The sequence below is a fragment of the Cannabis sativa genome, chromosome X (genome assembly GCF_029168945.1).
Source record: "Cannabis sativa cultivar Pink pepper isolate KNU-18-1 chromosome X, ASM2916894v1, whole genome shotgun sequence".
In the NCBI taxonomy this organism is placed as follows: domain Eukaryota; kingdom Viridiplantae; phylum Streptophyta; class Magnoliopsida; order Rosales; family Cannabaceae; genus Cannabis; species Cannabis sativa.
In genome coordinates, this window is record NC_083610.1 from 37190776 (window position 1) to 37205365 (window position 14590).

General features: G+C 34.1%; 2 protein-coding genes across 5 annotated transcripts; both read left to right on the plus strand.

Annotated features, from left to right (window-relative positions):
- The first annotated feature begins 359 nt into the window (after positions 1-359).
- LOC115709861 (uncharacterized) lies at positions 360-6108 on the plus strand. Of its 4 annotated transcripts, none has more exons than XM_030638095.2 (11): positions 360-889; positions 1800-2353; positions 2434-2523; positions 2642-2881; positions 3480-3701; positions 3812-4100; positions 4189-4511; positions 4614-4818; positions 4902-4972; positions 5100-5205; positions 5355-6108. In XM_030638095.2, exons 1-10 carry the CDS (start codon positions 592-594, stop codon positions 5202-5204), a joined length of 2397 nt encoding a protein of 798 aa, XP_030493955.2. In that variant the 5' UTR covers positions 360-591; the 3' UTR covers position 5205; positions 5355-6108. The 4 variants fall into 4 exon arrangements, with proteins under 4 accessions (XP_030493955.2, XP_030493963.2, XP_030493972.2 ...); XM_030638103.2 differs by having other exon boundaries at positions 363-889; positions 5333-6108; XM_030638112.2 differs by having other exon boundaries at positions 380-889; positions 1803-2353.
- A 3729-nt stretch (positions 6109-9837) lies between these two features.
- Positions 9838-12569, plus strand: LOC115709878 (uncharacterized). Its single transcript, XM_030638124.2, has 5 exons — positions 9838-10517; positions 10878-10976; positions 11242-11286; positions 11526-11663; positions 11984-12569. Exons 1-5 carry the CDS (start codon positions 10122-10124, stop codon positions 12326-12328), a joined length of 1023 nt encoding a protein of 340 aa, XP_030493984.1. The 5' UTR covers positions 9838-10121; the 3' UTR covers positions 12329-12569.
- The last annotated feature ends 2021 nt before the right edge of the window (positions 12570-14590 follow it).

Genomic DNA, 14590 nt, shown 5'->3' on the forward strand with positions numbered 1-14590 from the left:
AATATTTTCATTTGGTGTTTTTAATAATTTTTATTAATCTTTTTTTAGTATTAATAGAGGATTGTAAATTTTAAAATTATTTTTTTAATAAAGAGGGCAAAATTTTGTATTAATTAAAATTTAAAAAGTGAAAATATTAATTTTTAACTATAGAAAAAATGAAATTTAATAAAAAAAAATATAATTATATAATTATTATATTTTAAGAACATTTTTAAGAAACTTTAAGTAAAAGTATTAATTATTTTTTTTTTTTAAAAAAAAGAATGGAGAGAAAGTTCCTCTGTTTCTCGTACCACGATAACTACATAAGCTCAGATACAAACAAAACACTGGAAAGTTCTCTCTCGAGGTATATATAACTAGATAGGTTCAACCCGTACTATAATTATGTGTCATCGTTTACCAAGACTTGCGCTCCAAAATAACTTTTTTATTCCTTGTTCTAGGGTTTTTCTTTGTTCTAGGGTTTCAAATCCGAATTTGGGCACATTGAGAGGAAAATTGATCGATCTTAACCTGGTTTAGTCAATTTGGGGGTTTCGATTTGTCATTGTTTTGGTGAAATTTGTGAATTTTGATACTTAAATAATGCCACCGAGGACGGTGAAGAGAGGGGGTGCTGCGGCGGGAACGAGGAAGACGGCGAGAACCACGAGGGGTTCTCAGAAGGCCCAGAATCAGCCTGTGCAGGAGGTTCCTGAAGAGCCTGTCCGGGTCGAAGAGGTCACTGTTGTTCCCGTGGAGGAAAAAGAGGATGTCAAGGCTGAAGAGTCAGCTATCACTCAGGAAAAATCATCACCCGCTGTTGAGAAGAATCCCGTTCCTGTCGTTCAGAAGGATTCTGATAACAAATCTGAATTGAAATTGGAGCCCAACGGGTTGAGAAGTAAGTTTTTTTTTTTTTTTCTTTGTTTCTTGTGAATATATTGGTTATTAGGGCATGAGGCGATGGGTTTAATGAATTTGTTCTAATTTTGTTTAATCATCTTCTTGTTAGTTATCTATGGCCCCTTTGATTTGGATCACTTTTACTTCACGTTTGGGTGACGCTTTTGTCTTTATTACGTTGATTTGACTTAAAAAACTATGGATTTGTCACATTGTTGATTAATCAAAGCTATTAACTTGATGTTGTTGTTTCTAGAGCTTAAAATACAATAAAGGGAGAAGGGGTCAATATACTAGATACTTATACCATAGGATTGTCTATGGCACTGACATAATCATCTGTATTCGTTAAGTAGTTATATGGTGTGTTCTTTACATTTGGGATTAATTTTTTCTTTATAGTTGACATAATCATATGTGTTATGTTCGGGTCTGAGATCATTAGTAATGGAAGCGGAGAAGACCGCGTTTGGGTAATACGTATATATAAAATTTCGTTCACTGTTCATTTTAAAAGAATTTTTTTGGGAGAAAAAATAAAGTTGATTTATAGTAATGGATTTTGTATGGATCTATGTTATACTAATTCGAAACTTTTTGAAAATTTTCCTTTATAGTTGGCTTGACTTGAGCATTTCGTATGATATCCTCTTTTGTTTACTGTTACGTAATGGGTGAGAAAGATCTTAGGGTGATGGCCTAAGTGTGATGAAATTGGATGCTACCCTTGAACACTTAGAAGTAGATCGCACACACATTTTTTTAGCATTCGTAGTTCTGATTATCCCGTCTCTCTCGATCTAAGGACATGAATGTTTTTTCCTACTCAAATTACTTTTTGGTACATATGAAAAAGGAATTTCAGCCTCATCTAACGGGATTGCTCGTCAACCCCTATTTTATGACAGAAGAAGATAAAATGAAGGAATCTGCGGATGAATATGAAAAAGATGAAAGGTTAGACCTCGATGATAATGATCCTGAGTACGAAACTGAAGAATATGGTGGTGTTGATTATGATGAGAAGGAAACTGATCAAGAAGATGTCCAAGAGCTGGGTGAGGAAGGGGAAGAACACGAGGATAACTTAGATGAAGAAGATGAGGGTGATATGGTTGAGGAGGAGCTGGAAGACATTAATGAAGAGCTTGAGGGAGAAGAGTATGAAGAGAATGTTGAGGAAGAGCAGGAGCACGTGGAGACTGTTGATGCTGAGGAAGATGAGCACCATGAAGTTGTAAAGGAGAGGCGCAAGCGTAAGGAGTTTGAAGTTTTTGTTGGTGGCCTTGATAAGGATGCTACTGAGGATGATTTGAGAAAAATATTCAGTGAAGTTGGTGAAGTTACTGAAGTCAGGTTGATGATGAACGCTCAGACCAAGAAGAACAAGGGGTTTGCGTTCTTGCGTTTTGCTACAGTGGAACAAGCAAAACGAGCTGTTCAAGATTTCAAAAGTCTAGTGGTAACTGTTGATCTTAGTTTTAATGTAAACTGAAACTTCCTCGCGTATAAGTTGAACTCTTTAAATGGATTAAATTTCAGGTAAATGGAAAACAATGTGGTGTAACTCCCAGTCAAGACAGTGACACTCTTTTTTTGGGTAACATTTGCAAGTCATGGACTAAGGAAGCTGTAAGTATATTGATTTTTCAGATTTACTATCTAGTACTACTTACCGGCAAAGAAGCTGGCATTTGATGGTTATTGTGATTCCTTTGTTTTCTGAAATTCTGTTTCAATGCTCTTTCAGCTGAAAGAGAAGTTGAAACATTATGGAGTCAACAATGTTGAGGATTTGACATTAGTAGAAGATAGCAACAATGAAGGCATGAATCGTGGATTTGCCTTTCTGGAATTTTCATCTCGCTCAGAAGCTATGGATGCCTTTAAACGTCTTCAGAAAAGAGATGTTGTGTTTGGAGTTGATAGGCCTGCCAAGGTTTCTTTTGCAGATTCGTTCATTGACCCGGGTGATGAAATTATGGCACAGGTATTCTTTTGGGTCTTTGACAAATCTGCATTGTAATATTAGGAACTGAATCCTTAGATGTTTAGTCTACCTCTTAATAAATATATTGTTTGATACTTGAGGTTTTCTTTTTTTTTTTTTTTGAATTTGAAAGCCAATAATGAGGAGGCTGTAATTTATTTGTATTTTGGTGTTTTTCTTATCAGACAGTTTCTATTCCTTGCACATTCTAATATATTCTATGGTCATTTCACTTTTTTTTCTTCTTTGTTTTTGATATATTTTGGCACAGGTATTCTACAATATTCAATTTTTCTGTATTACATTTGATTTTTTGGTTGAAAATCTTTGTTGTATTATTTTTATTCTCTTTTTTACTGAATATTTTTGCATTTGCACAGAGTATGTGCTCTTATATATGATAGTTTTATTTGATGTTTTGATATTTATTTATTTAGTCTGGATTCATAAGTCGAAAGTCTCAACTGTTTTGTTTATGTTTCTTCTTATATCTTATATATAGATTACATATTTTGGTATGGGGATAGGGAAGGGGTTCTGAGGTGGTTGATTTATATTCCTTTTATTTGAGTCTGGATTCTCATGTATGAATTTACAGGTTAAAACTGTATTCGTTGATGGCCTACCTGCAACATGGGATGAAGATCGTGTTCGGGGGCTTCTTAAGAAATATGGGGAAATTGTAAAGATAGAACTGGCTAGAAATATGCCATCTGCGAAGAGGAAAGATTTTGGTTTTGTTACTTTTGACACTCATGATGCTGCAGTGACATGTGCGAAGAGCATTAACAATGCAGACATAGGTGAAGGGGACAACAAGGTTCGTAATGAGAGCTGTTTATTGTAGTTTTGGTACTTTTTAATCAAGTATTCAAAGAGTTGACATTAGTGGTGTTTAAATTTATTAATTTAGTTATGTTGACATTTCAGGCTAAAGTTAGGGCTAGGTTGTCAAGACCACTTCAGAAAGGGAAAGGAAAGCATGCTGGTCGTGGTGATTTTAGGTCTTCACGACCTTCTGGGCGAGTGTTTAGGGGTTCTTGGGGCCGTCCATCATCACGTAGTGTTTCCATGCGCACAACAAGAGGTGTTGCTAGTCGTTTTCCTCCAAGTACAAAGAGGCCTCTAGGATATAAAGATCGCCGACCTGTGATGTCTGTGCCATCCAGACCCAGGCATTTGCCTCCTCCAGCTAGGTCATATGACAGGAGAGCACCTGGTATGATGTGGATCGCACTCTGTTTTGCCCGTTTGCTTCTTGCGTACTGCATATTTATATGCTTACATTGCTGTTAATTTTTTCACAGCACAATCTTATCCAAAGAGTAGCTCGAAGAGAGAATATAGTCGACACGACGAGATTCCTCCTCCAAGAAGTAGAGCTGTTGCAGATTATAGTTCAAGGGCTGTCCAAGAGAGACGGCTGTCATATAGAGATGAGTACTCCTCACGTGGTCATGGCTACTCTGATCCGCCTAGGAGTACATCGCGATCTTCAGGCAGGCGAGCTTATGCTGATGATGGATATGGGCAAAGGTTTGACAGGCCTCCACCTTCTAGTTATCGTGAAGGTGGGCGTGCACGCGATTATGATTCTGTTTCAGGGTCAAAACGTCCTTACTCTGCCGTGGTTAGTTTCACTTCATGCTATGTAATTTTGTTTTGAAAAATGTCATTTTTTTACTATTTTTTGCTCTGCATGAAAGCTGAACTCATATATATGTCATGCTAGGATGATGCCCCTCATCGTTTTAGTGATGCCAGTGTTCGTCAATCGAGGGCACGCATAGACTATGATTATGGTGGCAGTGGTTCTCAGTATGGGGATTCCTATGGTGATAGACTTGGACGTTCTAATTTAGGATATAGTAACAGCAGAACAAGTCAAGACTCACATGGGATGTATAGCAGCCGTCAGGGCATGGGTTATGGAGGGGGTAAGCTTAATGTGCTGGCATTTTGTTCTTGTTGCATCTCTTTTGTGGATTTGATGCTAACTGTGTAACTATGAATGGCTTAGGTTCTTATGGTGGTGGTGATGGAGTATACTCATCAAGCTATGGGAGTGATTATATCTCACGTGCATCTGATGTATGATGATTGTTTTTTCTATTCTTTTCCCTTTTGGAAGTGAGGAAATATATAAAAAGAGAAGATTAGTAATATGACTTTATTGATATCCTATTTGCTTACATAATTTCTTGATGTTATTAAATAGGTTGGTGGTGGCTCATACTCATCCATGTACTCCAGTCGTGGGGTGGGAGGGAGTAGTTATATGGGTAGTGGCGGTGGTGGTTCCGGTTCTGGTTCATACTACTGAGGTAATTTAAGCTTTTTTATTTTCGTTTTGCTCTTAGTGGATGGGTCAATTTTCTAAATGTATTGCCAGCAGATAATTTTTGTCGATCCTAAAAAAAAAAAGTAAATAGTTATTGGAGTTTTTATTAGTACTTTCTACTGGGGATCTCAGCTACTGAAGGCGGGCATCTCTATTATGCTTAAGTGATGTGGTTGGTGAAAATGGAGCCTGGTCACAAGTGTGACTTTATCTACGGAACAGATCTGTGACATACAAAGAGGCTGCTGTAGGATGTGGACTTTTGATGCTAACTTTATGAAGAAAGAACCCTATCAAGTTTAATTGCTTCTCTTATATGTTCCAAGAATTATTCTTTAATATTTAAGGGCTGTATTGGTTCAACCCTGCTTGGATCTCTACATATGTGGAAATTGTGTCGGATCATAATTGTAATGCTGTAAGGACGCATGAACATTTCAAAGATGAAACCAAGAAGTGCTATGTTGATATTTATGACTTTCATCTTCTGTTTTATCTTCTATAAGAACTCCGCTAATTGGACAATGTGGAGGCTTGCTTCGATATCTGTTCTTTTGGACAGTATTATCAGAGGTTTGAGGATTTTCTGTATTATTAGGGTTCTTTTGGATATTTTTTGAACTGGCTCTTCTGGAAAGGTTCTAGCTTTTTCTGGCCACTTTTTACTGTTTCAGTGCCTCATTATACAAGCGATTTAATGAGGCTAACCAGAGACTCAAGTTTAAGGGAACTATTTAGCTTGGCTAGAATAACCTTTAAGTATAAGGTTATGATCTTTAACTGTTGAATTGGATTTTATTTGATTGGTTTTTGAGTTTTGGTTGCTATTTTGAAAAGAAAATTACAGTTCTATATAATTGAATTATATGTGATGGTGTCTTTATTATATTGGTTTATTTATCTTGTGGGCATAACTTAGCATAAATTGTATCCTGCAAATTTTCATTGAGGATTAGAGGAAAATTTAATGGCATTTTTGATAAGTTTGATAACCAGAATTTATATATTTGTACATTGTGAATAGCCATTCACAGAATGGTGAGCTACATATTCCCACAAAATGATATATATTTTCAAGTTTTGAGAGCTTATATGTGGGTTTGTAAACCTCTGTTGAGAATTCTCTAAGAGAGCCAGTGCTAAAGCTAGACTAACAGCGGTAAAAGTTTAAGCGAGCAAAAATGTGGACATTTGATGCATTTGGAGCATCTATCTCTTTTCTAATTTTAGCCTTAAGAAAGGTGCCATTTGGAATTCTTCTACCATGGATTTCGTAAGACTTGTATTATTGCTGCTAAAAGTTTATCGTGGAAGTTTGTGTATTCTACGCTATGAATTTGTTCCTGTTCTCTCTGCAATTCTTGGATGTGTCACACTTTGATTATGTTAAGCTTGCTGGTGTTGAAATTTCTCTTAGTGTAGCAAAGTTGATGATTACATTTGGAATGGGAAAAGAAGTATGCTACAGGATCTGTAGAAAACTATGGATTTTGTTCTACAAGATCCATTATCACTTCTCATGATTGGAACAGAATTTTCAGTTCTGGTAGGGATTTTTTTCAATTTAGTTGCTTATATAGTTACCATAACAATTCTATAACGGGGTTTAAAATATTTCTAATAATATCAAGCCATATCAAGTGTAGCTTAACCTTTTGGTCTAGAGATCTTAGTAAACACGCTAGGATTTTTGGAGCCTTCCCATTTCGGAAAGGGTTTTATTAACAAATTAGTTAGTTTTGGCGTTGTTATATACTTGTTTGCCTTACATAATAGATGCTAGAAATAGGCTGCAAATAAGTGAAGCAGTTATCGTTTTCGTTCTCTACCATTGTTGTCGCCATCTGTTCTATGTACTAGTTTTGGGATGTGCGACAGATTTTTACTTTTTCTTTCCCACCGGAATGAATTGTACTGTGATTAGGAGTCCAAATATAGGTTCCTGAGAACATGAGCACATGGTTTGAGTTCTTTAGTTTTGGCGTTGTTATATATTTGTTTGCCTTGCATGATAGATGCTAGAAATAGGTTGCAACTAAGCTAAGTAGTTATCATTTTTGTTCTCTGTCATTGTTGTCACCATTTGGTCTGTGTTGTAGTTTTGTTATGTACAACAGATCTTATACTTCTTTTTTCGTTCTCACCGGAATGAGTTTTACTGTGAATGAGCCAAAATATAGGTTCACGAGAGCATTGATCACACTTTGAGTTCATATAATTATCTTGCAAATCATTGTACTGTGAGTTGCTTTTGCACACGCTACCTTTTGGTGCAAGCTATAATTTCATGTCTGTTTCTGTTTTAGCATTATTGCTTCTTTTTGTGGATTTATCTGTTTGAAACTATGCTCTCCTTTAACCCTACAAGATTTGGAGTTGAAAATCGAGTAGCAGATATTTAAGAGCAGAGGATTCACACATCCAAAGTTGTTACCAACTATATGTTTTTGAGACATGACTAGTGTTTTTAGGTTGAATTCTCGTGTGAATGGTGACAAGGTATTGTGCATTGTGGTGCGACGAGTATTGTAAATAATACAGCTTATTGTTTTATCTAATCAATTTTTTCTTCCAAACGTTGTGTACTTGCTGTTTATATCAATTTCAGATTGTCTAGAAACAATGGCTAGCTGCAATTTGCTAAATTAAAATCAAGTAATTTACTATTTTGAACCAAATTAAGTGCATAAACTTTACAAGAAGCACTATACAAAATAAGCAAAACATTCGGAAACTCATTATTAACCCTTAAAAATTATATGTACACATGAAGATAAGCACAATACACGAAGATGATTTTAAGTATGGTTAAATGTCTGTTATTAACTAGTACGAATGGACAACAATCCTGCAAAGAGCCCTGCAAATCAAGTCATATGGAAACAAAATAAGCACTGAAATTAAATATGAACAAAAGCTAGACGTGAGAGCTTCGAATTGAAAGCCACATTAGCAAAGTGGGAACAGACAGCGACAGAGGAAATTGGTACTCACCCAGTTGGAGAGCAACATCCACAAAATGAACCCGGTTTCACACCTCCCCTAACATCTGCCCAATACAAACTATGGACACAAGTTTAGTTCAAAATCGACAGCGATGTTGCACGCTCTTACTGCTAGAGAAGTTGCCTCCTATGAGCTCTGCTCAGGTAGCAAGATGTGAATGGTCAAGATCCTCTGGTCGGATTAATTAAACAATGTGTGTAAAAAAAAGTGATAGAAATGGTATCTATTTTTTTTTCTCCTTCTTACTTTGGATTAGACAAATAGGAGTTGAATAGTCTGCGACTGAAGCCTTGGTGAACATCGGCGTTAACTATAACGGTGCTAAGGTAGCAACATTCTTTGTTGAGTAAGTTTCGACTTGAACGAAAGGCGTAGCGATCTAGGCACTTTCTCTGAAAGAGGCTTTGTGAAATAATCATGTCTATGAAGATATAAAAAAAGGGAACAAAAATAAAAGTTTTGGAAGCAAATATTATTGCTAAATGATTTAAATATTAAAAAAATTACAATAGGGGTTTAAATATAAAAGTAAAAATATATGTAAAAAAAACGGAATAGAATTTTGCATTATGATTATTTATCCAAAATTGACGTAGAACTAATGTGATGCATTCAAGATTCTAGACATAAAATATATGTATATATAGTTTTTTAATGACAGTGAAAATTTATATACATTGTTAATTGAAGCCTGCACATATAACTAACTGGTCCGTGGAGCTTACAACACCAAATCAAGATTACGTACAACTAAACATAAGAATCAATTACAACTGAAATCATTTTTATACCTAAGAAATGTATTTTTTATACCTAAGATCAAGACAGATCAAGTATCGCACAAGCCAATCCTTGCTCCGAGAACACCAAACTAGAGAGAGAAGCTCTCCTCACAAGATTAAAGAGAGAGAGAGAGAGAGAGAGAGAGAGAGAGAGAGAGAGAGAGAGAGAGAGAGAGAGAGAGAGAGAGAGAGAGAGAGAAGAGGAGTAGGAGGAGGGGGAAGATTAGTGTGAGATTAAGAGAGATACAGAGAAAAATACTTGTAAAAGAACTAGCAAGATGAGCTAGAAAGGATTACAATTCAAAGATGATCTTTTCATTTCTGTTGGTATAACAATTGAAAGCAAACATTGTTAATCTGATGAAAAACAAAGATTTAGCATGGCATTTAGTGAAGTTAAAGCACTGTTCATTGTTCAATTAAGTGTGCATAGCATTTATGTGTTTATACATTTGTGTGTGAAAGGTCAAGATTGACGTTAGTGTGTCTAACCCAATTGTGAGTGGTGTAGGGATTTAAAGGTAAATTTTAACATAAATATTTTTGGAGCAAATATTTATATGTTTAATGTGAATAAAATTAATTTCAGTCAGCTTAAATAGTGGTTGGTTTAATTACAGAGTAAAAATATATATTGCTGATAGTGGTTTAGTAACAAAATAAAAATATATACACTTTTAAAATTAATTTATATGTTTAATACCAATAAATTTAATTCAGCAAACCTAAGTTAGTTAAATATACATTTATACTGTAATTAAAAATTCTATTTATTCTAAAATGAAACATCACTTATTTATTTTATTTTTCCCCTAAAAAGATAAGATTGAAAATTATAATTTAATTCTTTTAAAAAAAATTAATTCCCTAAATAAACGTAGTTGAAGTAATTAATTTGACCTTTTCCTTTGTTAATAATAATAATAAATATAAAGAAAAAAAAAGTGTTCTAATCGTGTCCACGCTGTCGTATTTCTCTGCAAGGTCTGCCAATGGAACCTTCCCAACTTCTCAAAGTTCCTCATATACGATAGTGTCGACTACATGAAGAAGAAGCTCTGGATTTAACTCGAACCGTTTCTGGGTTTTCCGATTCAGTCTCCGTTCTCAAATGGGTCGCCGGAAAAATGACTCAGAAGTGGGCCGTTTCGCGATTCTGATCATATTCTTGATGGGGGTAATCTCCTGTAGCATGGTCTACTTTTGCATCTCTGTGCTCTTCGTTCCCACCGCTACCGACCCAATAATTTCAGTCTCGTATTCTGTTCAAAACGTTGACCAAGATTCGGGGACTCAAAATGAAGAAGAAAAAGAAGTGTGCTGTAGAGGGATTGAGCATTTGGAGCTTTGGGGTGACGCCGCAAAATGGGGTTCTGAGTTTAAGCTCAGTTCTTCTGAGGAGTGTTGCAAGGCCTGTAAAGCTATGTGTCGGAAAAAAGGCCCTTGCTTGTGTGATTCGTGGGTGTTCTGTGGAAATCGAGAAGCTTGTGGAGCTAGATTTGGCGAGGTATGGTTATTGTCGTTTTTCTAATGTCAACTGTCGTTTTTGAGTAAAGTGGTCTGCAATAGTTTTCGTATTTTTCATGAGATGATAAACTAAATTTGATAATTGTATATACATTTGTAGCTGATTCAGTGAACTGAACATGTTTAAATTTATCAACTGTATTTATGAATTGAGAGTTTTTTTTTTTCAATCAAGTTTCAAACTTTTGGGATTGATATAATTCATTGTAACCGAAAAATGACCAAAATTAAGTAATTTGTTGTAAGATAGAGCTTGGCTATCTAAGATAAGAATTCACAAATTTCCTTATGGTATTTCTGTTTGTATAAGATGTTTTCCATTCTTCTGTCTTTACTGCAGTGTTGGTTGAAAAAACAAAAGAATTCCTTGGTGCTTGATCGGCGAGAGTCCGGTGATCATGTTATGTGGACTTCTGGGTTTATCTTTGCAGAAGGAGAGGTATGGTTGGTATCTAATAAGTATCAAGCATTAGAAACACAACAATGAGCTTGTCTAATTCTCTTTAGAACGAATAAGTGGTCTTTTATAGGAACTTTGAAATAATGTCATTTGAATAGTTTATGTAACTTTGGAGGTATTGATTGACAAGCTTGTTTCAATTTACAGATTAAATACTGTAGATGTGATAATGAAGCAATATTAGATAGTCTACAAGTCTTATTTATGCTTGCATCTTTTATAATTTTACTTCCTTAATTCGCAGGACATTGTTGGCCTGGAAACCGAACATGGGACTATTCGCATGAAGGTTAATGCACTCTTTAGAAAGTTGGATGCTTTACCTTGTTTAGAAGTCCAGTTGTCTAGTGATTACAAACATGGATAAGCTGTGTGTATGGAAGATCAGTCTTTGGGTTTTCTTTTTTTCCTGTTCTGTTTCCTTGAATAGCTTAGCTCCTTATTCTGCTTAAGCTTTTATAATCTAGTTTTTTGTTCTGTTAGTCTTTCTTGTGAATTTAATTTGACATTATTTTTCAATTTCTGCAGCTTTTTCCTGATTGTTCCCCAGAATCTGCTGCCTATATTCTCGATCTATTGCAATTACCACAATATACCGGCTGTCATTTATATCGTGCAGAAAGCCGGGGAAGCATTTGGGATTCAGAAGGAAATCATGTGAAAAACGTACATTTTCCTGGACTCCTTTCTAGACATGTTGTGATAGTGAATACCTGTTGTTAACTGCTTGACAATAAACCCTCTTATTTCGGTTTTTCACTTGTCAGCTTTCCCTACATAATCATTCATAAAGAAACTAACTTTCATAAAGAAAGCATTAAGATATCTTTCATATTAATGTGTAATTCTTAACTCGATTATTTCGTTCTAGAATTTGTTACTAATTTTATGATGAGCGTAGAAATGAGCTAGGACAGTGTGATTTGTTATAGCATAGAATGCTTATTTTTCTTAGTTTCTAACTTGCATGTTATATTTATTTTCAGACTCCACTTGGTCCTCCTTATGCCTTAGTGCAAGGGACGCTTGAAGCGCACGAGACTGTTTTTAAGAAAATTTCATCTGAGTTCAGTTCCATCATCCGAAGAGGATCAGTTGCTTGGGTTGGTTCTGGCCCTGATTTCTTTATCAGCTTAGCCAATCATGTTGAGTGGAAGAAATCATACACTGTATTTGGCTCTATACTTCCAGAGGACATGGAGATTGTCGAGAAGATTTCACATCTTCCAACTAAACCGGAGATTTGGGGTAGTACTAATGTAACTGTCTTAGAGAAACCTATTAAATTAAAGTTCCGAAGGATGAAGACGACGAGTCACAGTAAACCCTAGTTGTTATAGTAGAGAGGTCCAACTGAATAAGACCAGAATTTCTTTACCATTTTCCATTTAAGATTTTGAGCCATGTAAACTGCTATGCTTGAATGTATTCCCCTGGTAGTTTATATTGTAGATAGATTTGTGGATATTATGGATTCATTTTTAACTTAGTAGGTAGTCAAAGAGTGTCACAAAAAAAACAGTCATTTAGTTCATTTTTGTTTCTTATTGAAAAGAAAATTATATTGTTTTTTTTTCGTGGTTTGCGGCATAAATACTTAATTTTGATTGCGGATAAATATTTAAGTATAATTTTTGACGGTAGAACTTCTTCTATAAGTACCTGGTAGTGTCAAGTCAATAGTCACATGAAAATTCTTAATTAGTTTGAGTTATTATATTTTTGTTTTTTATTTAAAAATTAATTTAAATATACCAATAAAAAAATAATACGTGGATAATAAATTGACACTTAATGATTAGACAATTTCAGAAATTTAAAAAATATAACTTAAGTATTTATGCTTAAAAATTACTCTTTTTTTAATTTTATTTTTAGAAGGCTAATTAGGATTTTTGCCCCTTGAACTTTGACATGTACTAAATCATGCCCCCTGAACTTTTAAGGTCGTTAAAAATGCCCATTGAACTATTGAGATTGTTGGATTTAAGGACTGTTTTTCAATTTTAGTAAAAAAGTCTAACAAAGATGAAAGTTCAGGGGCCATAATTTAGTACATGTCAAAGTTCGATAGGCATGATTTAGTAGATATCGAAGTCTGGGGAACATGGTTTAGTACATAAATAATTACTGAAATAGTAAAATTGAATGAAATTAGACAAGTCCTTAAATCTAACAATCTCAATAGTTCAGGGGCATTTTTAACGACCTTAAAAGTTCAGGGGGCATGATTTGGTACATGTCAAAGTTCAAAGGGCAAAAATACTAATTAGCCTTTTTAGAATGAAGTTGATATTCAGAGCTTTTTCTTATTCATTTCTCAACCCAAGTGGTCATTCATGTTTGGTATAAAAGAGTTAAATAACTAAAACCTTGAATAAAATAAAACAATTAAAAATTGAATATTAGTATATATCGATGTACTTTATTCATGTTCATATATATATATACAGTAAAATTGAGACTAAGTAAATTATATTCTAATTTAGAAGTTATAACTAAATAGAATTACACTAAAAAAAATCAAAATACTAAAAAATATCAATGTAACAATAATAACAATAAATAATCATTAATATTATATCATAATAAAATTATTTTTGAGTAAATATAATATTTATACATGTATTACAATTTGGAATAAAATTATTAATTTTACATTTTACAAAATATATGTATATATTTTATTAAGATGTAAATATTCTTATATAGATGTATACTTTGTCAATACGAGACTTAGAAAATGTATTAATTACAATTTAGAGGTTATTCTTATTTATAACTGGCCCAAATTGGGACTTACTTCTTTTATAACAAATTAAATGTTATTCTTGAATAGAGTATTCTTAGATAGATGTTCTACTGTACATAAATATATATAATATGATAGTATACATTTAGAGTGTCAATAGAGCGGGTCAAATCTAATTCGGCTAGGGGTGTTGATTGGATCACATCTAATATTTTTAAGTCTATCCAGATCTGATCCAATTATATATTAGATGTTACATTTTACCATCCAATCCGATCCAATTAATTTCAGTCATCCAATCGATCCAACATCCATTGGATGTTAGATTGGATCAGTTCTATCCGTTAGATGTATTTCATATTTATTTATTGGTTTAATTTGGATTTATTCAATATTTTAGACCTAGTATTTTTTGGATTGGATCAGATCCATCCAATATTTTAGATCCAGTATGTATTGGATTGGATTGGAACCATCCAATCCAAGAGAAAAAGAAAAATTTTAATGTTAATTTTTATATATATATATATATTTTACGTATAACAATATAAAATCTAATTACTCCTCCAAACTAAATGAAAATACTAATTAGTTCGATTGAATGTTGGATATATTGGATTTTTGAACATCCCATCCAACATCCAATCCGATCCAATTGGATATTCAAAAATAACATTCAATCCGATCCTATCACAATTGGATATCCAATGTTTGGTGGTCGATTACAATTAGATCGGTCGGTTGTCATTGGATTGGATAATTTATGCACACCCCTAAATCCGGCTATGATTCGACCTTATCTGAATCATGTAATGATCCGTCCCGTCCTGTCTCGATAGAC